At 34.8% G+C, this 27,934-nt stretch overlaps 1 protein-coding gene across 2 annotated transcripts; it reads right to left on the reverse strand.

Annotated features, from left to right (window-relative positions):
- Positions 1-1,699: 1,699 nt before the first annotated feature.
- Positions 1,700-27,934, reverse strand: EMB3142 (nuclear pore complex protein (DUF3414)). 2 transcript variants are annotated; one of them, XM_085723126.1, is made up of 44 exons: positions 27,554-27,934; positions 27,398-27,472; positions 25,876-25,980; positions 25,668-25,778; positions 24,690-24,849; positions 24,457-24,542; positions 23,874-23,996; positions 23,551-23,778; positions 22,620-22,709; positions 21,494-21,655; positions 21,085-21,201; positions 20,786-20,992; positions 20,205-20,306; positions 19,935-20,075; positions 18,920-19,050; positions 15,747-15,866; positions 15,057-15,180; positions 14,537-14,734; positions 14,100-14,218; positions 13,848-14,010; positions 13,639-13,751; positions 13,480-13,561; positions 13,281-13,367; positions 13,090-13,167; positions 11,861-12,064; positions 11,151-11,219; positions 10,892-11,005; positions 10,549-10,695; positions 10,396-10,451; positions 10,211-10,283; positions 9,007-9,197; positions 8,793-8,919; positions 8,615-8,692; positions 7,982-8,146; positions 5,948-6,112; positions 5,731-5,868; positions 5,490-5,633; positions 4,326-4,454; positions 4,137-4,232; positions 3,874-4,011; positions 3,670-3,770; positions 2,499-2,618; positions 2,180-2,312; positions 1,700-2,049 (listed from the first exon to the last, which is right to left on the reverse strand). In XM_085723126.1, the coding sequence occupies exons 1-44, from the start codon at positions 27,788-27,790 to the stop codon at positions 1,969-1,971; spliced, it is 5,628 nt and encodes a 1,875-aa protein (XP_085579252.1). In that variant the 5' UTR covers positions 27,791-27,934; the 3' UTR covers positions 1,700-1,968. The 2 variants fall into 2 exon arrangements, with proteins under 2 accessions (XP_085579252.1, XP_085579251.1); XM_085723125.1 differs by having other exon boundaries at positions 10,892-11,006; positions 11,128-11,219.

A 27,934-nucleotide genomic window follows, 5' to 3' on the forward strand; every position in this document is an offset into this window, starting at 1 on the left:
TCATCAATCTATCACATCTACTATATCAAACATTTTTTTTTGGATAAAATATCACATCACACTCTCTATATCTATTTCTCTCTCAAGGTGTATATACTCTGCTCAATTGTTGAATATTAACCATCAAATATGAGAGAGAAAATAAAAAATAAAAGTATAAATAATTAAGATTGAATTTTTTTGAGGGAATTAAGATTGAATTTGACGGTTTTTGTCAAAAAAAAAAGATTGATTTGACGGTTGAGATGCAACAATAAAAGAATTGAAAGAATTTCAATTGAGAGGATTTATTTCCGTATAAATGCAAAGTGACCACAAAAAATAAAAGTATAAATAATTAAGATTGAATTTTTTTGAGGGAATTAAGATTGAATTTGAGGGTTGAGATGCAACAATAAAAGAATTGAAAGAATTTCAATTGAGAGGATTTATTTCCGTATAAATGCAAAGTGACCACAAAACATTAAATAATTGTCTACAATCATCTAATATTTTTTTGAAGGAAGTCTAAAATCATTTTTTTGTTTGTGGTGTCTCAGATTCGAACCCAAGACCTTGCATATATTATGCATTATTGTTGCCAACTGAGTTAAGCTCATGGGACGAAGTCTACGATCATCTAATGTTGCACTAAATTAAGAGACATACTCTTTTTTTACTTTTTATTGTTTACTCTTATATTGTTTTGTTCCGTTTGTGTGAGTGGCGTCTTAGAGGAAGAAGAGTTTTGAATAATTCTGGATTTAATCCATCCAATGATCTAAATTATTAGGCATCATTGAATTTTTTGTTTAAAGCAATATAATGTACTAGATAATTTAGATCTTTATTTTATAACAAATATTATTTTGTTCAACAAATTAAATAAGAAAAATTAAATGTAATTAATCAAATTTTAGAACACTAGTAAAGCGTGGATGGGCGGTGTCATGGCTCAAGATAGAGTCCCGATGCCTGGCACCATCAACACCATCGACAAATGGTTGATAGGACGACATTTTTCTCTTACAAAACTTCAATTCTTTTTAAAACTTCAATTCTTTTTAAAGATGATGAAGATGAATATGTTAAAGAACTTGAAGAACATGAATATTGTTGAAGACTTTTTTCGGTAAAAGAATATTGTTGAAGATGAAGTTGTATATGAAGAACAATGAATTTATTTTTTAAATTATTAAAAAAATGGGATTTGATGATTTGAAACAGCCACAACAACCGTAAATGTCTATGTAAACACTAACGGAATTACATGGCACTTTGGTGCCATTAATGGCACTCAAGTATTGTCCGTAAACTTGAACCTGATAAAAGACCAATACCAAAAAACCAATATTTTACAAACCTTAGACCCAAGGAACAGTTAGTGTAATTTGGCATAAAATACATTGCTATCCACTTGATGGTCGGCGACAAAAGTGAAAGTAATTTCGAACAGCATGTTATTTACTAGACAATGACATATACTGTCATGAAACAACACGTCGGAAAAATGCAACGAAATAGTACTTTAATGAATAAATCCACGTAATAAGTTGCATTTTTAAAGTTTTTTAATTTCCTGTTTAACTAGAAATAGAATTCAGATATTGCTCTTCATATTTTGGTCTCTTATCAACATAAATGTATATACTAACGACCAACAAACGTTATTGACTAAACGTAACTACAATTACAATTACTGTTTGTGAGTGCTATAACATTTTGCTGCGAGAACACCATACTAATATAATTATTGCTGCTAGCACTGTAACTTTCCAATATATGATGATTACTTCCTTTACATTATAGGTTGATGATACAACATTTAAACAAGACTTTTCCCCAATACACTACAAAATCTCACTCACATATGCACTACAACTGTTAAGTTAATATCTTACTGATTGATCTAAAATCTGGGAATATTTGATATAATTTACAATGTACATGGAGGTAAGCAATTAGATTTGTAAGGATACTTTAAATATACTAAATCATCTTCTGGATCGCAATCTCTTTGGCAGAAGTTGCTAGTCGGCAGAATACTTTGAGAGTATGCCCTAATTTTTCCTGAGAAAACAAGCAAACATGATGTAAGATCGTGAAAATACATTCCTTTAATGACAGGAATTTCAGCAACAAAAATAAATCTACCAGAATATTAAGTAGGATCACTCAATAGTTACTATGAGGCTCATACCTCACTCAGCAATTCAAGTCTTTCAAGGGTTGGAACTAACTGTCCACATAACAACGCCAAGTCCTGTTGTGGATCACACTTTGCACCATATGTAATTGTTTTCGTGGTCATGGTAGATTCAAATGCGTCAGAGCTGCCATAAGATACAAAAATTAGCCTAGAGAGCGATACAACAAGGGTTACTTTCTACGACAACATCTAATTGTTTACATTATAATATAGGGTTCAATTAGCCATAAAAAGAACACAATATTTTATATGGATTTTTAGCTTCATTTACAACACAACGTTCTTTATCTCCTGAAACTTAATGCCTTACCAATCCTGAAGGTGGACGAGGATGATATTTAGCACATGTTCCGAGAGTGGGAGCAATAAAACAATTAGCTGATCCGTACAAGAAACAACTCGACACATCTCTACCATTGCTATGTATCTCCTGTAAAACATATTTTAAAAATTAGAGTGGATCTTACGGAAAGGGAAGGTGTGAGGAATTCAGGGAACACCATAATACAATTAATAGCATATATACGAAGCAGATGGTCATTGGGCTCTAAAATTGAAGCCTTCAAACAAATGAATTGACCATTGAGACCCTGTGATAGACGAACTGATAGCATCTAATCCATTCTAAAACTTGGCAATTAATTTTCGATGAAGTGGGAGCTGAGAACGTCACAAAATTGCAAATGTAATGGTTGCAAGTTTTTCTTTAGAATGGACACTCTGAAGACTATAGTAGCTAGACCCCATTATTTGAATCAGAAGTTTATATCAAGAGCCCTTTGGGCATACAGTGTAGATAAGATCTGACCCATTAAGTTATCTAGAAAATGACAGCAGAATCAAATTTCTAACCACATGAGTTTCAAAGCTCAGCTACTACATCAGAATCCATTTTCCCACCTCAAATGGTTCTATATTTAACAATTTAGATGTAACAACCAGATGAACCAATTAACTCGGGAGAATAATCATGCGGAGAACTTTAGTGTATATAAAAGTCAAGTATTATTGAAAAAAAGCTATATATTAACATTTAAACTAAAAGAACATATTAAAATTATCATGAGGTCCAGGACCTTGAGAAAAGACTGACAGCTTCAGCAGTCTACATATCAAATTATCAAGGTTAAAAGTTAAAGTTATGTTCGTGAAAAGAACCACACAATAATCAACTATTCAAATGCAAACCAAGTTAGCTGTAGTATTACGGCAGTTTTTTAAATTTTAATTAGAAAAACATATCACTTACAATTTTACATGAATTGAACACACAAAACATTTAGTTCAAATTCACATAACCAAAAACATCAACTTCAACAATTCATTTTGCACATTTGAGTTTTAAGGCCAATATTTCTTTGAATCATGATCATAAGACACTAAATTAACTCTCATCGTTTGATAGGCCAACACCTGTTCAATTTCAGCTACCAGAATGTTTATTTTTGGATTACTAGAAAAGCACAGTTTTATGATCAAACCTTCTTTGTATGTTATCAGAAGATGAAGCAGATTCTTGCCGGACACACATACTGATGATTTCATCCACCTCCTGCCTTGACAGTTCATTTATGTCTCGAATCTGCAAAACGCATGTGTTATGTTTACTTAAAAATCAATATTAAATATCTGACAATGTAAACCAAAGCACTAGAAAGACGGACAAATCAGTTTTCAATTTTCACCTTGTTCAGTAATAAGGATTTCTCCTCAGCTGCTCTTTCAAGTGCAGTTGTAGCTGAACTGAGTAGAGAATTAAGCAAGCTCAATGAAGGTTGTTGAAATTCAACAGAAGTAGGGTAACCGGTGGAGTTATCGGAAGACTGAGATATCATTTAACAAGAAAAATATTAGTTTAAAAACAAAAAGAAAAATACAGTTAGACAAGATGAAGAGGGAAAGAGGTCAAAATCATTATTAAACTACCTTCTATATATGCAAAATATACCTGTAATCTCAAGGATTTCTTTGTGACTAGAAAATATAAATAAGAGCTCAGGCTGAAGCACAACTTAAATATCTGTAGTTCTGAACTTCTCTGATTCTGAACATCAGAAGATTAGGATTATTATTATATATGCATAACGCCAGAACATCTCTTTTTCATAAATGTGAATTCAGAAAACTGCAAGCTCACCTCAGGGGACACTCTTGATCGAGGAAAACCTAGAACCTTTGAGTTTGAGTCACGAGAGAAAAGAACATTCATCAAACCAAAAAGCCCTTGAACAAAGCCATATTCATCACTCTCTTCATATGGCCAAACCTATCACATAAAAACCAAAATGTAAAACAACAAACAAAAAAGACCCAAGTGTAATTAGTAGCAAAGAGCATGCAGCATACATAAAAGCCGTTGTACAAAACCAACACATTATTCTCTTCATATGCTATGGACGTCTCAGAAGTCTTTATGCATTGGAAGTAGCAATACAATACCATGGTGCACAGATTGAAAAATAATGTTGAAGCTCGTGAAATGTAAATTCACAAAGCATTTTTTTGTAGGAAACCCCATAATTAGGACCTTTGTCATCCCGTTGCAGCTCATGAAATGTAAATTCCCAACACGTTTTTTTGTTTTGTTGTTGTTGTAGGAAATCCCATAATTAGGCATTTCCCATCCCAATGTCTCCAAGAGTATCCACACAAGCATAGGTCTTTTGGACCTAACAAGAGACTAACCTATTTCGGGTGCTTAGGTCACAACTAAAGGCTCTTTGTCCCTCCCTAAGAGTGTGTATGTGTGATATTGAACCGCAGTAAACCACAAGTTCAGCACTGCTTAACCACACATTGGATTATTTTCAAAGCATTTGACGTCATATTAGCTATTGAAAATAAAATATCAGCTGTCCGCACCTAGACCTACAGAAAATAGAGAAGCTAGCTTGCCAAAGCCGGTTGAAAGTTGATAGGGACTTGGAAATTATAAGATATCCAAATCCCACATTGAGTAATATGAGATACTCAGCGGAGTATTTGAGTTGCTGGTTGTTTCCCCTTAAAGGATGACTCGCCAAGTTCTCAGATATTTATCAATTGGGATCATAGCCTGGTTGTCAGTGGCTCAGAAAGGCCAAGTAAAGCATCGTAGCTGCCAAGATGTCGACTCTCAAGGACTCAAATATATTTGGGTGCCCAAGCAAGCCCCACATGAAATAATATACGATAATCGGAGGAGTATTTAAGTGGTTTGGTTCTTCCCCTTAATGGCTAGTTTTAAGTGTGGGTTCTCCCAGAGCTTAGATACTTATCAAATATATTTTCAAAACAAAAAAAAAACTTAACTAAACAATACCTTGCTTAGAATACCAACTACAAGATTGATCTGCTCCATTCTTAACTCATCTGCTTCAGCAATTTCTAAACGGAGAACTTGAGCAAAGAGTGATTGATGCCCTTTTACAAAATCAATCACTTCACGGACAATTTTGTTTTTCACCTGTATTTTTTGAAAAAACAGAAAATAATCGTCAATGAACAAGAAAATTTCATAGAAGATACCGTAATTAAAAAATTGAAAAAGGAACACAAGCAACCTCCATATAATCTGATGTATCAACTAAGGAAGTTAATGAATAGACTAATCTCAAGACCGGAGTTATAATCATCCGTTGTCTATCAACATCCACAGCCATATCTCTTCTAAGTCTTGTCTCAGCCCACCTTAATCCTCCCTGTAAATTCATTAGCTTCAGTAAAGGTTAGGTGAAATGAAAATCAAATGCGACAGTCTCAAGGAAAATAATCAATTACCTGCGAATTGGTTGCCCTGCCAGATGAAAGATGCTCCAATATACCCATGGTAAATAGTACCTGTGCTCCAGATTTCCCATATTTGTGACTGATTCTTAGTAGTACAGCAAGTTCAGCCTCAAAGGTACATGCCCTCTGCAAAGAGTCCAATGAAAGACCACCATCCTTCAATCAAACAAATAAATTAAATCAGTATTATAAAGATAAAACATATTGTTGAATAAGAGAGAAAAGAGAGACATATGATGAAATACCGTGTGTTTGAATAGCACAACGGAAGATTTATTATATAGAAGTAAAGTGGTTTAGGGACTAAGCTATGATATATTTACAGACTGAATATTCAACGTAATAATATATCCTAAGTAACTTAGAGAGTAAGCTAAAATATATTTACATTATAAATATAATTATTTACTATATATTTAACTGGTAACCAAGTATGCTACTGGTAACTACATGTTTAAAGCTTATGAAAAATCAAGAGGGAACCAAGTAAACGCGTGGGGGAAAGAATACTTGAAATATTACCATTATATTGTATAATAGAAGAAGTTAGCAAAGCCCAGTTCTAGTAAGATTAGTCTCGTTCCAGCTTTGTAAAGCTGGCACTTGACAGCTAGCAATAGCTGTCAAGTGACTGACATGTCTCAGTTAGTATAGGTTAACCTGTTATAGCAGGTAACTACCAGCTTTCTATATAAAGCTGAATTGTTCATTCAATGAGAATCAGAAGTTGAAATCAATACTTAGTTATGAACTCTCTAAATATTTACATATTTTAGTTGATGGGACAAAAAAAAATCCGTATCCTTGAAATCTAATATTAGACTTCTTATCCTTTAAATAAGGAAAAATAATCACTAAACCCAATATAATAAGGAAACCAATACTAAGGAAAAATCTCAAAATCTAGACTGCTCTAAGATACAATGAGGCCATTATGAGTTATTTTTAATATATTCTAACACTTCACCTCAAACTAAAGTAATAGGGGATATATAGTTATGAAGGTGTATTTGACGAAGAGACCGTGGAATTGAATTGATAGCCGTAACAGAATAACAAACTAACAGAAGTTGATGTGGGGAGACAGCAGAGCAAAAGGAGCTATACAGTAGGTATATAAAACATGAAAAGCGGCGGAAGAAGTATTATTCCTATTATGTATTTCTATTGCTGACTGCTGATTTCACATTGAGCAAGGAAAGTTTTATGTTCATAAAAAGATATCCTTTTTTTCATTCATATTTCTACTTTGATATCAATTGAATGACTGCTTGCTGCACAATCAAGCAACACTATAGCAGGGTCTCGTTTGTTCTTTACAGGGTTCATATATTTTGTATTACAGCTCCAATTCTAATCACGCGTTTTACCACTGATTCATGTTCATCATAAGCATAAAAAATAGTTAACAAATAATCTGAACAGAACTATCAACACAGAGAACTGAGAAGATAAAAATGATAGAGACCAAATAGTGCAGAAAAAAATAATCAGATTTTCAATCATTGTATCTTGATTGAAAGTTTTAGTGCCTCATTTAATTTTGTTGGTTACATATTTGGGCTCAACGAAGACTATTGATTTTGATTAGTTTACTAAGACGTGAGTGAGAATTAAGGAATTGTAAAAGGCAAGAGTGGTAACAACAACCTTCAAGTGGGAAAAGGTAATTATTAAGTGAACAAGCAAATTTGAGTGAATTAATTTATCAAATGAAACACGGGTTGTAGTTTGCATTTTATTTCAGATCTTATTTCCTTGTAACTCCTCAATCAGGATAAATTTAATAGAGCCTATATCTTTTTATCAATTTCTATACTTTGAAATCAAGAGAAATAGATGCATGCATTCCTCTTCATCTACAATTCCCGTTTCAAGTACCATCAGAACCGAAAGAAACATAAAAGATTAAACGAGATGAAAAATCTGTTGTATGACATTACAAACTATTCACAACAGTGATTCGAAAAAAGAAAAGGTAATTTCAAAATATAAGGAATTGTTTGTGAGGGTCAGAACAAACACCTGATTCGAAATATTGCTTATGGCAGTAAGGCAAGACCGTAAAAATCCCCTGCTTTGAAGTTGGCTCAAGAAATATCGCTCGTGATCTATACAAATCAATGCGTCAAGAACATAGAGTGATATTGTTTTTCCAGATTCACTGCCATGGGTTGCATCCTTTATGACCTTCAATTTCACATTATTTAAAAACGTAATTAATTGACTTACCAATATTCATAAAAATATATTCCTAAAAAAATTCATAAAAATATAAAAATAAATGCATTAAAATGAATCTGATAATTAATGAAAAGCAAACCAAACAATAACATGGATAGCACCTCAAAACAACAAAACCATAACATCTTGTGGATAAGATAGATCTAATGAAGAATTGAATTTTTTTTGTCTCAATTAAATCAGAAGAACGAAAGCATGTGATTGCTATTCTGACCAGTAGTAAACAACTCTTACAAGTTACAACCTACCACTTCCCAAATAAATAGTTGTATTCTGTCCATGGACAGAAATTTTTGAGAAAACACCCTATTTAATCCCATATTAAAAAGAAAATAATATTAGGCATAAGCATATAAAATACTGCATGCTGATTAGTAATGCATGTAAAAGGAATAGTAAGAGTTAGCAAATAACCAAATCCAATATGCTCTGAGCCTCTTTCCTCAAAGTAGAAAAATTTGCACGAGCCAGCTCTGCCTGTTCTTTGTCAATCTGGGGGATATAGAGAAAAATGCAATTATGATGACTGACGAGTTAATCCATCGCCAGATTAAAATATTTTATGTTATTTGTAAATGTTAAGAAACTATACCTTCGGGAGATCAATATATTCGTTATCTTGTTCACTGAGAAGCAAGAATTGAAGAACTGAGGTTGGAACCTCAGGATCAACCACATTCAAACAATACTGGAAATAGCTAAGAAGCAAGGCATATTGTCTGTACAAAGACATGCAAAAGTAAGTTTGCCGGCAAAAACAATACACAGCTACACAATAAAAATCAATTACAGAACGTGTGACATACCGTCTCCTAAGAGCTTCTGATGATTCGTTTCTAAGAATTGCCATGATAAGCTTAAACAATATGGTCAAGCAAGCACCATTTGATAATTGTTTAACCACAATGAGATCAAGGCATGTTATACTGTCAGAGCTTAGATTTCCGGGGAACATAAACCTTTCATCTCGCAGTTTAGCCATGCACGTCAATGCTACCTGAGGGACACTCCATGTACGTAAAAATGAATCATAACTGGCAATATTGCATATAAAACAGAATAAATTGAAAAGAGACAAACAAACAAATAACAACTTCTAGGAATAATTCTGCTGATCTATCAGTTCATCACAAATTATTACAACATATACAAGCCCTAATCCTAACCTATTTATGAGATTAATGGACCACAACAGAAGACAAAAGTAATAGACCCATAAAAAATAACAAAATTAGTTTTTCCAGATTGACCAAACGGGCCAACCCGGCCCATTTTCCAGCACGTTAAATAGGGCAGACCAACTTGAATGGTTGAGTTCAAAACTTCAACTCTCCACGCCTAAAATACCATGTTAAACCGGTCGGTCCGCTGGGCTCGACCCGTTTCACCACCCCTAATCAGAAGGGCAGCAAAGCAGGGATATACCCAGGCATAATCAAGAAATTAAAAAAATAAACACTTAATCTTTGTCTTAAGTGTTCGGATTGCAGCGACGGCGGTCGCAGGCCCGGTGACTGCTTTGGGCCAGGACGCTGCCCTTTGGACACCCAACGACTGAACTGAGAAAAAATAAAAATATAGGGCTAGCATTGACAGCGGCTGAACCCAAAGACAACTAGGATTTCAGATCCATGTGTATACCATCTTAAGACTGAAAATATGTTTATTATCTCATATTATGTGGGGAGAAATGTACATTTATATAGGCAGGAGTCTCCTATTTAATCCCCAATTAATAGGGAAGATTAATCAATACAATCTATACAATAAATAGTGAAGATAAAACTAAACAGTCCGACTTTTCAATATCTCAACACTTTGGTTAGCAATCTGAATGTTTGATACATTAGTTCTATTTAAATACTGAATGTTTGATACACTATTTAATCTCAACACTTTGGGATTTAGTCAATACCTTGATACATTAGTTCTACAATGGAATCAAACAAATTGGATAGTTTTAGACTTAGTCGACATTTCACATGATAAATTATATATCTAAATGTTTACCTGTGATAATATGAATGCCATCTTCAGTGAACAGTCTGGAGAAGCAGATGCACTGAGAGACGCGTCAAGGATCCTGAACATGCAATGAATTATGTAACAGTTACAACGAACCCAAAAATAATGAGAACAGACACATGACAAGTTGTAACTCATTTTATTTTCACTAATACAGTACAGTAACTCACTGAAAGAGAATTTCAGACCGATCTTCAAGCATCGCTAATCTTCTAGATGCAGACACCTTTCAAAATTAACACAATTTAGAGGATTTAAATCATAAAACATGAGTATTTGTCAACAAAAAAAAAAAATCAGTAGATGGAAAGAAAGAATTGCACCTCAACAATCTGAGACCAGGCAGTCAACATATGTAGTTGTGAAGCTTGCTCTTCAAGATTTTTATTGTATTTCCATCCCCATCTCAGCAATTGTTGAATTGTCTCTCGTACATCATTTAGCTCAACTTCATTGCCAAGATTACTCACCTGAAGATATGCAGATTATATTTCAGAAACAAAAATTATTAAAAAAATTATAAATACAACATCAACTCAAAAAGGAAAAACTGTAAAACTTTTATTCCAGTAGAGAACACTGTATTAACAATACTTTTTTTTTTGAAGAAGCTAAATTAGCCCACCTAAATTGGCACTGTATTATCAATACTAGTAAGTAACCAACCTGCCAAAGTTTGTCATGGAAGGAAGCAAGGTCAATCAGTCGGTCACCTCTCTCAGAATAATAGTAGACACCACCCTTTCCAGAATTTCCTGGATTTCCCAGTATGTCTTCTGCCTAAAAATATATCCAACCAAAAGCAGGTAAGAAAATGATGAAAATAGTCGAGGGAGGGAGGGATATATATATATATATATATATATATATATATATATATATATATATATATATATATATATAGCAAGTTATACTTCGTACTGACCGTAGTATGTGACAACTTAGTAGTGGGATCTGGACATCTAAACTGGATGATTTCAAGCAAGTCTAATACCTGAGTTTAAAAGGAAACAAAACTGATTAAGAGGATATAATCAGTTGCATACTAGTATTATGCACCTCCTACATAACTCACATTCAATGCACTGTTTTACTGAAATGAAAATTGGTGCTTCCAAAGTATATCCCTACTTTCAAGTTTCCCACTTATTTCTTCTCAGACTCTTCAACTATTATTATGTCATCTATAAAAAGCATGCATCATGGTGCCAACCCTCTGACGTGTTCAATAAGTGCGCACAAAGTTGGCTCTACCAAGATGTTTAAATTTCACTTTGTCGTTTGCCCCGCCTGCCCACTTATTCATCATCTAACCCTCATAAATTCGCTCACTTATGGTGCGATTGAGGCAACGATGATTGTCAAGGGGGCGCTAACATGAGATTGTAGACAAATAGCTAATAAGCATAATGGCCATCACCCATAACCAAAACAAACCAGCAATGAAATTGGTTATCACTTTAACCAGGGAATTTCTATAAGTCAACAAGCAGATATTTGCTAGTGATTTTATCAACTGAGTTCTTAATTAATGATATTGCATTTAACTTATAATAAACAATATAAAATCCAATATATGCATGTGTAAGACCATAATAGCAAAGCAACCATGAAGCAATAAATGACTATCAGTACCTTACTCTTACTGACAGTTCTAAAATCACCATTTCCAGAATTATCTTGAAGTGAAAATGGATATATAGCCTGCTCTCCATCAATTCCAGTGGTACCTTGTCCAAAAAGATTAGAAAGGATTGTCTGACAAGCTTCTCTATGATTGGAGCTGCTAACATCACCAGCATGTAGCTCAACTGCTAAAAGCTTTAAAAGCCATGCTCTCTGTGAAAGGCAAAGCAAAGAAACAAAACACCCATGTAAATTCAACTATAATATGTAATAATTGTTCAAAATATAATAAAATAATTCATGTGTCTTTGTCTAATAACTTAAGCTTTTAGGCTAGTTGGTTCATGATATGCATTAAAGTCTTCACGCAATTGATCTATTGTTCAAGCTTGCCACTCCAATTATTCTAATAAAAGTTGATTTACAACAAGTGTTGGAATTCATTGTGGGCCTATGTAATATATGTACTTCAAAATCCCAAAGGACTCATGTTGAGCGGTGGAGCTTGACTAAATTAATTGAGGGGTCAACAACGAATAAAATATATATTACACATTTTCTGTTACATATTATAAATCATTGGTTGGTGCGGTGCTTATGGTAGCTTAAGTTGTTCCCCATGTGTTCGTGTTAGAATCCTGTCTATACCATTTTTGTGAAATGTAAAATGAAGTACACTAGAAATACAAAAAAGAAGTCACGGACAAGGACTCGAACCAATAACCTAGGACTTGCAAAACATTCATTCAAGGTAATAAGCAAAATAAATAATATATAAGTATATACGTAACTAACTACTATAATGTATATACCTACCTATTAAGAAGAATAAAATTTTGGGGTGGCCATGGACATTTCCTATCCCTAAGAAGATCTGCCACTGGAGATCTTGCCAATTCCGTATCAAATATTCTACCTCTATCCCCAATAAGTATTTTTTTTTATAGGCAAATGTTAGTTGTTAGTTTGTAAGGGGAGGGGGAGATGTTAATAATATGGATTTGACTCAGATCGCACAACTTATATTTATAATGGCATTACTAATAAATTCATTTAATGCCTAATTGATTAGCACTAGTTTAGGAAATTGTATCGTCAATGAATATTAACAGGTAATCTAGAAAGTTGTACAGTCTAGGAATATTACCAGGTTTACTTAATTTTAACAGTAACTAACTCTATATAGGGTATGGGTTTTATAGTGTGTGGGTATACAAGATGATGTAGGAGAAGAGTACCTGATGAAGGGAACTGATACGAAGCGGCTGGTTGTTATTACGTTTAGGAAGTGGAGCAATACCAATTGTGTCAAGGTGCTGCATTATGTAGCAAGGGAAAAGTTACAGAGAAATATCTCTAGGATAATTAACACCAACCACAATCAATGACAATTGCATAAAGATGGTCAAACTCGTTAAAATTTGTTTACCTTAACAAAGAATCGGTACTTTTTATTTGACAACAGATCCATTGTAGGAACAGAAGTAAACGCATCAATGCACAACTCATAGAGAAGCTGCATCACACAAAAAGTCAATATTCAATTTAGAAATCAGTAAAACTGCAAAATTCTAACTCCATTCACTAGTATTTGAGATAGGTTACCCAACAGATCAACTACAGCTAACCTGAAAACCAAATTCATGAAGTAACGCATTTACATCTGGCTTTGAAAGCTTCTCCAGAATATCAAGAATAACCTTCATGCAACTGCACATAACATTTTAAGAGCACGGTTATATTTGATAGAATCAAGATATTAAATAGCAACAGACAATGTACAATACCTGTAATAAAATTTAGGTTGTAAAACTGTCCGCTCAACAGGCGTATCTAGATCAAATCTAAGTAGTAAATGAGTGATATTTGGAGCTGGTCTGCTGATGTTGTCAATTAGGAGCTGAAAGCATGTAGAAGGTATATATAAACAGCATTTTAAAATGAATTAAAAGAAAAGAAGACGGGACACGAATAAATGGAAGGGGTGAAGACGAACTTGCAGAATAAGAATGCCAGGATCGTTATTATTATTATTGTTGTTATTTTCAACATTCTGAGACTCTTCTGACCGTGCCTCAAGACAGGCTGCATAATCTTCTATCAAACTGTTTGAGGCATTAGATTTTAACAATAGCTGAACAAGCCCAACCATACGAGAGCTGCACCCAGAAAGTACAATATATCAATTGCAGACTCAGAATGATATTCTGTTAAATTGAGAATAAGAAAATGGAAGGTATTGAATTACCTTAAAATACTCATGATTTTGATAGATGATTGCTGAACTTTTGGCTGAAAATCATATCTGACATACTCCAACAGAGCCACTATTTGATTGTGATCATGCGAGAGTATAATATCCAATGGCTGCGCAGATCATCAATAAGGAGAGTACAACAATTAAGTAGTACGTCGATACTAAAGAATACAGTATAATTAAACAGTGACGCGCGCTATACTAGACTCAGAAGTCATAACTTTAGAGCAATACTATTCCTCACACACACTTCTGCCCAAAAACTATGCTAAAATCATTTTAAGGCAACTAATAGCTCACAAACACATCAATAAGCAGAAAACGTAGTTGAAACTCGAAAACAAAACAAGTAGATAAAATAAGCAAGTTCAAATATATAATTTGAATATAATATGTTGACTAGTTGTTCTAGAAACTAAAACAGATACCTGGTACAGAGGACGCCAATAATCAGAAAGAAGTAAATCTTTTTCAAGGACAAGTATTATAATTTCCAAAGAAAGCTGCACCGCATTCTCTAAATACTGCCCATATATTTGACTACTGCGTTCAGCAATGATGGAATTCACCCCAGGCAGAAGAATACTCATGATGTTCCGGAAGACAGTCTTTCCACTCATGAAATCCTGAAACAGGTAAACATTAACATTCAGACCCATAATACAATTCATCAAAATAGTTTATCCAGCAATCCAAGTAAACATGATATTGAAAGCAATACAATTCATAATAAGATGATGAAAATGTTTCACTTATAGTGGCTATTAAGCATTAAGCATAGTTATAAGTACTGATCCATAAGTCTCATAATGTCACAAGATCTATAATAAGCTGCAGCTTAGAAATACCAAATCAAGGATAGTAAGTACTGGAGACACATATTTACATCATAAACAACACATGCTAACATCCTTCGAAATCCTGAACAAGAATATTACAAAAACATACCTTCAGCAACTCTAAAACAGGAAGCTGTGTCTGAAGTGATGATGTTTCTTTTGTTGTTGAAAGTCGGGACTGGTCAACTACACCCTCATAGTCTTCTTCCTTAACATCGTACATGGTTAGTATCCTGCACATTTAAGTTACGTAAATCCTGATCCAACATATCCATTGATACGAACATGAATCCAACATATAAAAGTAACACAGCATAGGGGGGAAAATGTTGTATTATATCTGAAATGGGGAGATTACAGTAGATTATACTCCTACAGTCACATAGGTAGGCTCCTACAAAGAACCATTGCTCTCCATCCACAACAACCGTCATTTATTTCTCAAGACTCCCCCTCTATTGCCTTCAAATCCCAGCATAATCTAAAACAATCACACAAATGACCCGTCCCCTTCTCTCTATCTGCCATGTCAACATTCTTACCTGCCCTCTTCTTACTTTTCCTAACACAACAATCCACACAAAAGGCTTGGGCAGCCGATGTGCTAACTACCCATTTGGGCAAAATAAATTCATGGTTTGAATTACTAAAACCAACATCAATCAATTTATTATATAGAAAATAATGTCAGCACTCTGATTGCAAAAATCTAACAATCCAATGTTCCACAAAAACATCAACAAACACAACAGACGTGTAAAGTCAGTTATTTCTAAATCACAGAAACAGAACCACTCACATGTGAAAATGTTTAAGGCAAGCACCAACCAACTGCCATTTTTCGCAGGGATCTGCATATGCTCTTTGAGGATATGGCCCAAAAACATGATCATAGATGAACCTAAAGATGCCAATAAATCTGGAAAATAATAAACAGTTATTTTAGAAGTTAGACTGCATTGGCTAAAAATAAAATCATATATTTTTAGTACTTAAATTTAGGTGAGTTTTTGTTTAGTCCCTATCAACTTTTTCATAGAATTGGTCTCGTTATTTTAAGGTACCGTGTTTAATCCTAGACTTAACTAGGTGCTGAAGCAAAATATCAAGTTTTGGATTTCACTACATGTGAAACAACATATCTGGAGAAAAAGCTCACTGGAGAGTTAAAATTTGTAAAATCAGAACTGTAAGCTTAGTCTGTAATAAGGCTGCTCTCCACATCGCATCCAATAAAATATTAAATACACGACCCAAGTATATAAAGATTGATTGACATTTTATAAGTGAGAAAATTGCTTCTGTCTACTGTTAACTCAAATGATCAATGTGTAAATTTCCTCATCAAATATATGAGTGACCATTTCGACAACAAGCTAGATCTACGCCCTAGCTCAAGCTAAGTATGTCCTACATACCAAGTAGTACCAGCATTCGTTGCATATTGAGCAATAATAAAGGCTTTAATCCCTTCTTGGAACTTGAACTCGTGTTGTTCATAATATCATACTACAAAGTTGTTCTTCACTAAAACTTATATGATAATTTCCTCCTATTCACTAGAGCTTGAAGGTGAAGAGGGTGGTAGAGTTTGATGGGATATTAAGGGCCAGTTGTCATGTCTCTGTTATCCATGCCATCAAGCCCATGCTGATATGGCTGCCACTTGATAACAATGGCTTCTACAGGGGTCTAGAATGTTATCAGATTGCAGTTTTTTTCTCTATATACTTCATTTAATTTTCAATTATGGGATGTGAGCTGGGAAGTTTTCATGCTTTTGATGTGTTGCTTACTTGAATTTTTTAATGTGTCGTATGGATGTTTTTCCTCTTTCTGTTTCCATCTCCTCTCTACAACCTAGTTATAGGAGCCAATGGCAAAGAGTAGAAAATGACAAGCTTCAGGTCAACTCATGCCATGACTTTAATTCATTCAAAAAAAAAAAAAAAAAACATGCCTTTAATACTTTTTTTTTTTGAATCGGCAATAATTTATTAACCAACAAGTCCGCGCGAGAAGCACTAATAAGCTTGGGTGGAAAAAAAATACATACAAGGGGAAATCGGTTGCCATAAAACGGTGGCTCGAACAAAAACCCCTTAAAAAACCACCCATAAAACAAAGGACCAACCCAAAAAGGTAATGACGCAGGGATATACAAGAAACAACACTACTTGCATACTCAAGCGTCAGCACCCCTACCATCCAAAAACTCAACCAAAGCTGCTCTTACATAACACCAACACAAACCAGCCAGCCCAAATATAGCAACACGGCAACAGCCAGGGAAAAAAAATGCAGCAGCACCCTATCCCCACAAAAATTCAACCAAACCGCCCAACACCTGTAGGCACCACCTACCTTATCTAGATAGACACTCTCTTGGGTTCCAACACCACTCATAAAATAAACAAGTCGGTATTTTCACCCTAGTCATACACCAATGCCAGGATGTGACCTTGACTTGTTCCACCATTTCATCAATCCCCGGAATTACATTATTAAAAATTCGACCATTCCTCATCTTCCAAATAATACAAATGACCGCATTCCAAATCACTAACACCCCTTTCTTTAATTTCTTGGGGTTCAAAGCGCTTGACCAACCAATGAAGTGAGTAGACAAATTAGGAGGGGTTATCAAATTGATTTGCATCCAATTCATGACCCTCCTCCAAACTTGTGAAATAACACTACAATGGAGGAACAAATGGACACTAGTTTCATCAACCAAACCACAAAAAACACACCTCTTTGAATCTTGAATAGCTAAAAGTCTTCTCTTTGCAAGATTGACCTTTGTTGGAATACGGTCAAGAATCAACTTCCAAGAGAAAGCCAATGCCTTTGATGGTGCCCTACACTTCCACAACTCACGGAAGAGCGCCCCCTCCTCCCTCGACACCTCTTCCTCCGTTAAATCCAATTTTTGTAAACAAGCATAACAAGATTTGACGGAGAAAACACCCCCCTCACCCGGCTTCCACACCCACCTATCCGGTTCCACTCCCAACACCACCCCCTCCAAAACCACCTTAAGATTATGCACCAATTCTCTTTCCCACTCAAACAACTCTCTCCGCCAAAGAAATTCCCAACCATCGGCCCCACCCCCTCTCCACAAATCCCCCACACAACAATCTTGAGTCAAAGCAAGAGCATAAAGTCTCGGAAAAGTCACACAAAGGGGCTCATTATTCACCCAATTTTCCTTCCAAAAGAGAGTTCCCCTCCCGTTAATGACCTTTCTAACTACCTCTCTATCAAACCACCTTACACCACCCACCAAACCCAATGCCATCAAGTCACGCCACCAACAAGATGAGAATGCCGGCCACCCCTCCCCTTCCAACTCCACTCGCCGCCCCACTCTTGGTCCATATTTACTCTCCAATACCAACTTCCAAAGTGACCCATCTTCACATAACAACCGCCACCTCCACTTAGCTAAAAGACTCATGTTCATCTTCCTAATATCTTTTACTCCTAAACCCCCTTTTTCTTTAGGTTGGCAAATTTTACTCCACCTTACCCAACAAGTCTTTCTCCCTCCACTCGTCACCCCTCCCCAAAGGAAACTTCTTTGCAAGCCAACAACCTTCTTAACAACCTTCACCGGCATCTTCAAAAAGGACAAATAAAAAATTGGGACCGAATTAAGCACGGAGTTTAGAAGGACTATGCGACCTCCTAAACTAACATGCCTTTAATACTACATGATTATATTCTGACACCAGCCTGGTTATATCAAATAGCAGCCATGGTGTGGCTCACCATTAGCATGTTGTCACTTACCTGAGCTCAATTGACATCGAGTACTAAAAGCTTCCATTTTGAAACAGTGAGGAATAAAACAATGAGAAAATTTGACAGGGATTAAAACCAAAAACTCACCTAACTACAACCTAACTACATATTTAAGCCAAAAATAAATAAATAAAATTTCAACAAAGACAGGAGATACAGAACCTTCGCCCTCTATCAGTCAAATCTCTTTCTTCCGCAATAAGAGCATTTATCAAATTAAGGAAAGATATAGTTGAAGGGTATTGTTCTCTTCTTGCCTCAATTTCATTTAATTCAAATTGCATATCATAAACCTGTCATAAATACAAGTTCACTTAGAATTAAGAGAAAGGGAATGTACATGATTGCTAAGGCAGAGAAAGCAGAAGCACAAGGACGAAAATAGTGGATGAAGCATGCGAGAAAAAGGAATATGAAGGAAACCAGTTATTTCTACTGTTTGTCGTTATAGATTAGATTGTACTACAAACTAGAATCAATATTCTTTATTTAGCTAGTAGCAGATAATCAAATCAATATATATATATATATATATATATATATATATATATATATATATATGCTTTATCATTCTTTTAAGCTAACATTTCAACACTTTTTCATTCTCTTTTTTATTTCATAGAAACCATGTTTTCTTTCTTTAAATTTTGATCTACACAGTCAATGTAAAAAGCAAGAAAAAGATATCAATACAAGAAATATAGTGAAAAGCATATTACAAATATACACATACATTTTATACAAATTAGCATACCTAAACAAACTCCAAATTATCTATTTGATTGAACCCAACAACCTAGACTTTAAGAAGGGTCTATTCTTGACTTGCTATGAAGCACGGACACTCCTCGGATTAGCCGTGTCCCTGTGTCGGACACGTTTCATGTCCGACACATATAATTACATTGAATTATGTGATTTTTCAAATTATTAGTGGTGTCAGCGTGTCGGTGCCTGTGTCGTGTCTGTGTCCGTATCCGTACTTCATAGCTTGCAAGTGTTCAATTGTTGAAGTCCAAAGCCTTTCATATGAGGGGTGGTGATGGCCATATGAATTATAAATCATTCCTGGGCTTGCATCTAACAGCTTAAGATTCCAGTAGAGTTGGTTCTTGAAAGTTTTGGCGGAAATAATTTATATGAAAAAAGACGTGATTTATAAGACAAATAAAACAACCTGAGTACCCATGGATGGACTGCCCTGGGCTTCGGGCCCAACAACAACTGGCAGATCATATTGCTCAAGAAAGGTCCAGATGCTATCCTTCAACACTGGAGAGACGTGAATAAATGTGGCTATTGCATTCCTTAGAGCACCCTACATTAACATAACATGCGTTATTTAAAAAGAACAATGCAAACATTTCAATTGGAATTCTAGCACAAAAGAAAAATCAAGAATCACATTATACTTGTAATTTCCAATAAGAATGTTGTGGCATCATACCTTAAGATAAGGGGGTACATTTTCATAACTAAGGAGTTTAAACAGTGGTTCAATATCAGGAAACCAGTTTTTCCTTTCTATAGGGTTCCCATTTTCCACAACCTGTATACACAAGAAACATACTCTGAATATATTTCATTTTGGTACTTTAAAATGCACCTAAATAACAATTTAGTACCCAATTCAAACTATGTACTCATACCTTGAACTAATCAACAAAAAAAAAAAAAAAAACTTAGAGTCAAATTTCATTTTGGTACTTTAAAATGCACCTAAATCACAATTCAGTACCCAATTCAAACTATGTACTCATACCTTGAATTAATCAAACTTGTTTCATGATGTCGCCAATCAGATATGCAAAAGGATTAACATCAAACAAGATTGACTAATTTAGGTATTAAACCATGATTGAACTTAAAACAAGAACTAAATTGTGAGTGAGGTAGACCAAAATGTTTTATTTAACACCTTCACATAATAGTTGTGATACACATTTTATTTTAGCAAAGAGAAGTTTAAGCATGGTTGTGATACAGAAGCAATCCAAAGCCGATATATTAAAATATGTCATGTTAAACCTTCTTCAGAACATTTAAATATGCCACAAGTGCTTTTGCATCCCCCTCCTGAATTTCAGGCAACATTGCTCCAGCAGTTTGAAGAGACTGTTTGAATTTCTCATCATAAATTGTTAAGCATTCAAACAAAGTGCTCCAGCCAATCGAGCGAAATGCTTTACCTTGCAGCAACTCATGAACCTTTGAAGCACCTTCTTGACTGGAAGCCTGAAAAGGAGTGTCCCAAAAACCCAAGATATAAAAATGACTACAGAGCAATATTCAGGTATCAAATTTAAGATGATCGGAGACTTCAATACCAAGGTGCTCAGCATATTCAAGAAAGCCACAAGCGTTTGAAAATTTGTATGGTCCTCTCCAGCAAAATTTACAAATGTCCACAGCACATCATTTCCCAACAAAAGCTCTGGTTCTTTCTGATGACTTGTGACAAAATTCAAGGTCAAGATTGCAAGCAAAAGCCTTGAGCGCCAACCAAATTGTTTAAAAGCAATTTAAATGGTTAAAAATATAAGGCAATGAAAAAATGATCAACCATATAGCTTTTGACATAGTTTTTTCCCAAAAAGGTAAATATACAGAATAAAAGTTAATATTTGACACAAGGATCCAACCATTTGAATGTTAAGATCTATTTAAAACCTGTATTGATTGCTTATATAAGACTAGAAATATTGCATGTGTTTTTTTCCATTTTGTCGAACTGACCAGATAAATTTCGCTCACGAAGTCCAAGATTGAATTAAACGGTAAAGGGCCTGCTTCGGTGCCTTGTTGAGAAATTGAGCTACTGTTCTGTGCAAAATCATGTGATCCAACAACTCGGTATGGACTAAGCACACTCATAACCTTCTCCTTGGATTCTTTTATCTGCAAAAAGTACATACATAAACAGAGGTAGAAGACAAAACATTTTGATTTCTAAGGATATTCCATGTTAGAAATAATAATACTTGTGAAACAATTTTACAACCAAAATGATTTTGCAATGAGTATTTGTAATTTCACTACTTCGGAATAGAACCAATGTAACTGAAAAAGCTGATTTTACAATACCAATAGAAATGAATGATATACAATAATTTGCAGGTGAAGATATCAAGTACCTAGAGAAAAAAATAATGCATGTCATTTTAAAAATTAGAAACAGAATCGAACATTTGGTAATCAATGCATCAAAGAGTGACAAAATAAAGAGCTAAGAGTAGCATTTGATGTCCATCAACCATATAATTTCCAAGAGTTACGAAATGTCGTCCTTATCCGTTTATTTTATCCTAAAGAGAAATGCTAGCAACACACATTTTAACACTCTCTCTTTGATAGGGTGTCCCATATTAATTTGGTGGGTCCCATGTGGATTTCAACCAATCAAAGAGAGTGCGTTGGAAAGTGTGTGTTAAAATGTGTGTTGCTAGCATTCCTCTTATCCTAAAATCCTAACTATTAACAAAACAATATAAAAGTACAAAACTGTTATCATTGCATTCTAAACCTGAAGAGAAGTTTAAAAAACGAACCAATTAGCCATTACATTGTCTGTATATTCAGCAAAACAAAAAAGCCACTGACTTTCAGCCAACATATAAAGATTACAGAGAACCAAGCAACAAAATATGGAATTTAGAAATAGAACATAAACCTCCCATCATATCATCTCATGCAATAACTTGGAGAAATGACATCTATATAATAGAAGAGATAAGAGGCTAAGCGCAGTAAGTAAAATAATAGTTTGCCAACCTAAACGGCTAAACCAAATACTAGCTAGAGGTGTGCATTTAACCAACCAAATCCGCTAGTTTTATATGTAGGTGATCAAATATTAACTGACCTTGTCTCTAGCTAGAGGGTTAGACAAGAAGCACGTGATCAGCTTGTGCAAATAAGCATTGTACATATAGATCATATCTTCATCTTCAGTCTGTAATGTAAACAACAAGCAGCTATGAAGTATAATCACGACAAGCTACACTATAAATAACACAATATCAGAATGAATCTACTAAAACTGATATTGCACATGCAAATCTAGATGACATAAATAAAAAATTATTACCAAAATATTGCTTAAGAAAATCAATTGTTTTATCGAGTAAAACTGATATTGCACATTTTATTTTAGCTAAGAAAAATAATCTTGTCCAAGACAACTTTTCATAGTGGGTACATAATGAAATATCAATTGTCTCATTTGTTTCTTTACACAAACAAAATTACAAGCAAAAAAGAAACAAGATTTTTACAATAAAATAATTGAAATTTGTTTATACTAAGAACATATTAAGCACTAACAGGCAAATGAGACAGAAAGACTAAACAATTTTTCCTAAATTATATATAATTCATCCAATACACCCTTTACTCGAGAAAATGCCATGTGTTCTATGTTCTTTTTATCAATAAAATGCAAGTCTTTTGGAAGTTAAAGCGCGTTATTAAGGATACGCCTAGCTTATAGTACACTGCACATAGGATAGCATTATCTCTGTGTAAGCAGTTGTAACTAACAACAATTAGTCACAATAGACTAGCTACAGCTTATCATAGGAACTGTAACTAACTCCTACACATTAACTTTCAAGCATGTTACATACTCAATGAACAGATATGCAAAGGGAATACAAAGCTGCATTTGCTAATTTATTTTCCCTTTTTTTTTACCTCAGGGAGTACTCCGAAGTCGTTATAACAAAAATAGCTTTTCCAATGAATTTCTTGTCAAAAAAAAAAAATCAAAGAAAAATGTAACATGGCAAATGAACCTGAAAGGCAGCAGTTCGAAGAACTTTCTCCAGTAAAAACTGAAAAACATTATTTGAAAAAACGGCTTCTAAGCATTGACTAAGATAACTCATTTCATTTGATGAAGCACTTGAAACAGTTTCCCTTGCTGCAACACCGTCTTGTATTAACATCAAATGTACCACCCAAGCAAGCCTTATGCCACCAGTGAATCCCTCAACAACTGGATCATTTCCAGTGGCCATTACCTAAAGCATGAAAGGAAGTCAGTAACTTTCCAAATCGATACCATATATTTGATAAACTACAAGTACACAGAAAACAGTAATATCTTTCATCTTACAAGTTCATGAAATTCATGTCTGAAGGATGTATTAGAAGAAAGGACAGATGCTTTGTCAGGCACTGTACTCAAACCATCTGAAACAAATGCAATCACAAGGGCAAATAGAAGGCTAAAGGTAATCTGCAAAAGCATGTGAGTGTGAAATTGTGAGCAATCAACACAAATTTTAGGGGCAGAAGGCACAAGCCAATATATCAAGTTCAGATTAAATGGATTCCGAGAACTGAGATAACAACTGTCACAGAGTGGGTTTATGTTTAAGGTTTAACTGCAAGAGTAAGCCTCTACTTACACATTTCTCCTAAGCTAATGCTTTAATGAAATGAAATGTTAACACCAAAGACCAATACTATTAAATCCATCATGAAGAGCCCATCATGTCAAAAAGTTCACTTCACCATATGGTATAAACCAAAAAAAAAAGAATAAGAATAAAATTCACTGCTCACATTACGTCTTACACAGTATATGTTTGATTGTTTTAACCATTAGGAAGTAACGATTTAAAAACCAAATCTGTAACACTTCACTAAAAACATATGAAAACTAAAAAATCCAGCAAAAGAGTATGCAAAAGAACCTGATGTTTTATGGCAGTATTGCTCTGACTAACTTCAGAAGCACTATCTTTCAAAACTGAGAATAAGTCTTTTACATCCTTAGGACCTGAAAACAACATATTTCGCTTTTGATCTCGATCAAAATATTCAGAAAGCATAATCGGTCGCAGATTACAACAGTAAACCAAGTAGTACAATAGCAACCACATAACTTTCATAAATCAATCAAAACATGAAAGGCTACTAAACTTACTTGTTCGAACAATAAGAACAGAAAGGACAAGACAATGTCCCAAAATAAGTCTTTCTCTAGAGACCACTGCCTGCCTCTCCACAAGAGAACCTCTTGAATCAATAACATGGCGTTCACACTGAGGACCTCCCACACCAGAAGGCTCTTCTCTGTTGAGTTCCTACATCCAGAAAAGCAATTTCTCAGAAAGAAAGAAAAAAATTTAGTTAGTTACAAGGTGCAAAAAAGATAAGTCCTTCCACTAAATAATAAATTGATGTGAACCTTGAAGGGACAGTTTAGACCCAATCTTCAAGAGTTGGAATAAAATTTCAAGAATAAAGGAGGGATGGGTGCATGAAACGCTTCCCATTCTTGTTTTATTTTAATCGAGTAGTAATAAAAAAAGTGTGGGTGCAGAATATTTCTTTAATTGGGTACCAACAATTAAGTTAATTTTCTTGTGTGTTTTGTTTAAATACAGCATGTGCTGCTGCACGTCTTTTTGTGCAGACCAAACTTCTAAGTACTTGAGTTTTTGGTGTGTTTTTGTTGAAATCAGGCCTAACTCATCCTTACAAAACCGGCTTGTAAGGTGAGGAGTGCCTCCTCTTTATATCAAGAGCCCTATCTATCCAATGTGGGATTTGGGTTTTTCCCCATATACCCCCTCACGCCCAGCAGCTTGGTGCGTGTATATAAATGGCGGGTGGCCCGATCAATAGGCTCTAATACCATGTTTCGGGCCAAACTCATCCTTACAAAAACGGCTTGTAAGGTGAGGAGTGTCTCTTCTTTATAAACTCTTAATAAGAGTCTTGTCTATCCAATGTGGGACTTGGGTTTTTCCCAATAGTTTTGTTTGAATTAAGTGTGGGCTGAAGAAAACATGTAGATGGCACCCAAAAAGACTCAAAGAGGGGTGGGGGAATAGAATTTATATGTAGAAGATATCAGCTTTGGAGAAAAATAAAAACTCATCTATGTCACAATGCAGACCTTGATTAGAGAAATCAACCGCTGTCGAAGTCCAGAATTTACAATATCTTCTAGATATTTTTGTATGTCAACCAATATATCATCTTCAAGTCCCTGATCAAGCACCACGGCCTAAATGGAAAACAACGTATAGCTATTAACCAAAAGATACAGAGCCAAATTAATGCCCAAATGAACTTCAATAACAGCTGGGATAGCAAAAATATACCCTCAACAGAAGATGGAGGGATGTTATCAGATATCTTCTTTCTGTATACCAGAGTCCTGCTGCAAGCCGTAGAATTTCCAGCTGTTCCCTACCCATTAAACCCCACTACAAAAAAAGCAACAATAAATATCTGAATAAATAATTTTTTATGTATTGACAATACCCTTCTAGGTATAAATCCGTTAATGGATTATATTATACAATTGTGTACTGCATAAGTAGTGAATGTCCGTTAGGGCAGTTCGGTTTATATTGGTTGTGTCACCAAGAAAAGACTTGGTACAAAGTTGAAATTTCAATAAGAGAGCACAGGTTCAAGCCTCTTGCAGAGGCAATATAAGGGTACCTACGGAAGAACCGGAATAGGTCATACCCTTACCTAGACCTTGCCTTAGCAAGAGCTTTATAACACCATGTTTTGTGTTTGTGTTTAAACCTAGACATGCTTACAAGTTACACAACTTAATAGCTTTTAGTTTTTATTGATTCCTACATTCTGAATTTGACGGGGGAATTTAGACTAAGGCACTGGGCTTCTATAAAGTATCTTTGTGTTTAAGCTCCCTGTTGAGCATGTATTTTTGTTAGATCTTCAGATTTAACTCTATTTAGAATACAGTTACAGATTCAGTTCAGAATATTTTCTCATTCTAAAAACTTCACCTCACTTGCATTAACACTTCTATTTTTAAGAAAAAAAATTCAAAATTAATTTTTTTACATATTACATGTTAAAATTATACAACAACCAAGTCTTATCACACTAAGTGGGGTTTGCTACATGGATCAAATGACGTCATAATGTTTCTATCATATATCATATTTCTATCAAACGCGTTAATCTCTAGATCTTTGTTAATAGTTTCTCTTATTAGGCTTTCGAGGTCTTCCTATGTCCCTGGTGATTTGACTATCTGCCATCTAAACTACTTTCCTTACTAAATAATCTACAAATCTTCTCCCTACATGCCCAGATCACCTAAGCCTAGTTTCCACCATATTTTCTACTATAGATGCAACCCAACTCTCTCTAATGTTGTCTTTTCTAATCTTATCCCGTCTAGTCGTACCACACATCCCACACAACATCCTCGTCTCTACAACACTGAATTTATTTCCGTGTTGGTTCTTGACAACCCAATACTCTATCCCATACAACATTGTTGGTCTAACAAATTTTCCCTTCAACTTGAACGGTACTTCAAAATTATAAATAGATAAAACTGAAGTATTTGAATTATCATGTAATCAAGTACCAACATAAAATATAGAAATAATGTTTACAACAACACGATGTGGGCTTTATTGGCAGTGGTAGTGAGTATGTGAGCAGACATATTTATTTAAAAATAAAGAAATAGCAGCTTTGTAGCCCCAACACATCTGATTGAAAGTGTGTTCCAAAGTTGTCTAACACCGACTCATGTAATTACACTGAATTATATCATTTTCTAAAAGATTCATAGTTGACGTGGCAATGTCAGTGTGTCATTGTTGTGTTAATAAAACAGCAGAAATATACCTCTTGATTGGCGGATACTAGCAATCGAACGCAATCGACTTCATTTAGATGCAAATCATCACTCAATTTGAGTGCCTACGATTCAAAAAAAGCAAATATTCAAAAAACGAACAGAGAATCAATGAAAGTGAAAAGACACTTAACAGAAAAACTCACAATCTGCACATCATTATCATCAAGTGTGATAAGAGTAGAATCTTGAAGCCGAATTGACTTGGACTGAACTTGAGCTCGATCGGAGGAATTCGGAGGGGGATAGGAAAGAAGCGATTGGAAGGATTGAAGAGAACTTCGAATCGCGTGCAACACTTCGATTCTTTGCGACGGCGTTGGAGGTGAGGAACCGAGAAGCGCTGATTCCAAGGTGGATAGAAGATGCTTCGGAGAAACCATTTTTGTAACGGTGATGATGAAATTAAACCCTAAAACCTTATAACAGTGTATTATAAATAATCTCTTTCTCTGCGTTGAATGTAAGCGATTTCGATTTTGGGGCACCAGGGCGCGAATGAAGTGAAGTTGAAAATGGTGAGGGAT

This window comes from Medicago sativa, chromosome 7 (genome assembly GCF_051527215.1).
Source record: "Medicago sativa cultivar Bolivia chromosome 7, Bolivia_mono, whole genome shotgun sequence".
Lineage (NCBI taxonomy): Eukaryota > Viridiplantae > Streptophyta > Magnoliopsida > Fabales > Fabaceae > Medicago > Medicago sativa.

Bases quoted from the DNA above. Each gene is read 5' to 3' on its own strand.
- EMB3142 (XM_085723125.1), bottom strand. From the start codon at position 27,790: ATGGTTTCTCCGAAGCATCTTCTATCCACCTTGGAATCAGCGCTTCTC. The intron at 13,562-13,638 runs GTATTGTACATT...TGTTATGTGCAG, and splicing joins CAACCTAAATTTTATTACAG to TTGCATGAAGGTTATTCTTG. The intron at 2,050-2,179 runs GTATGAGCCTCA...TTGTTTTCTCAG, and splicing joins GACTTGAATTGCTGAGTGAG to GAAAAATTAGGGCATACTCT.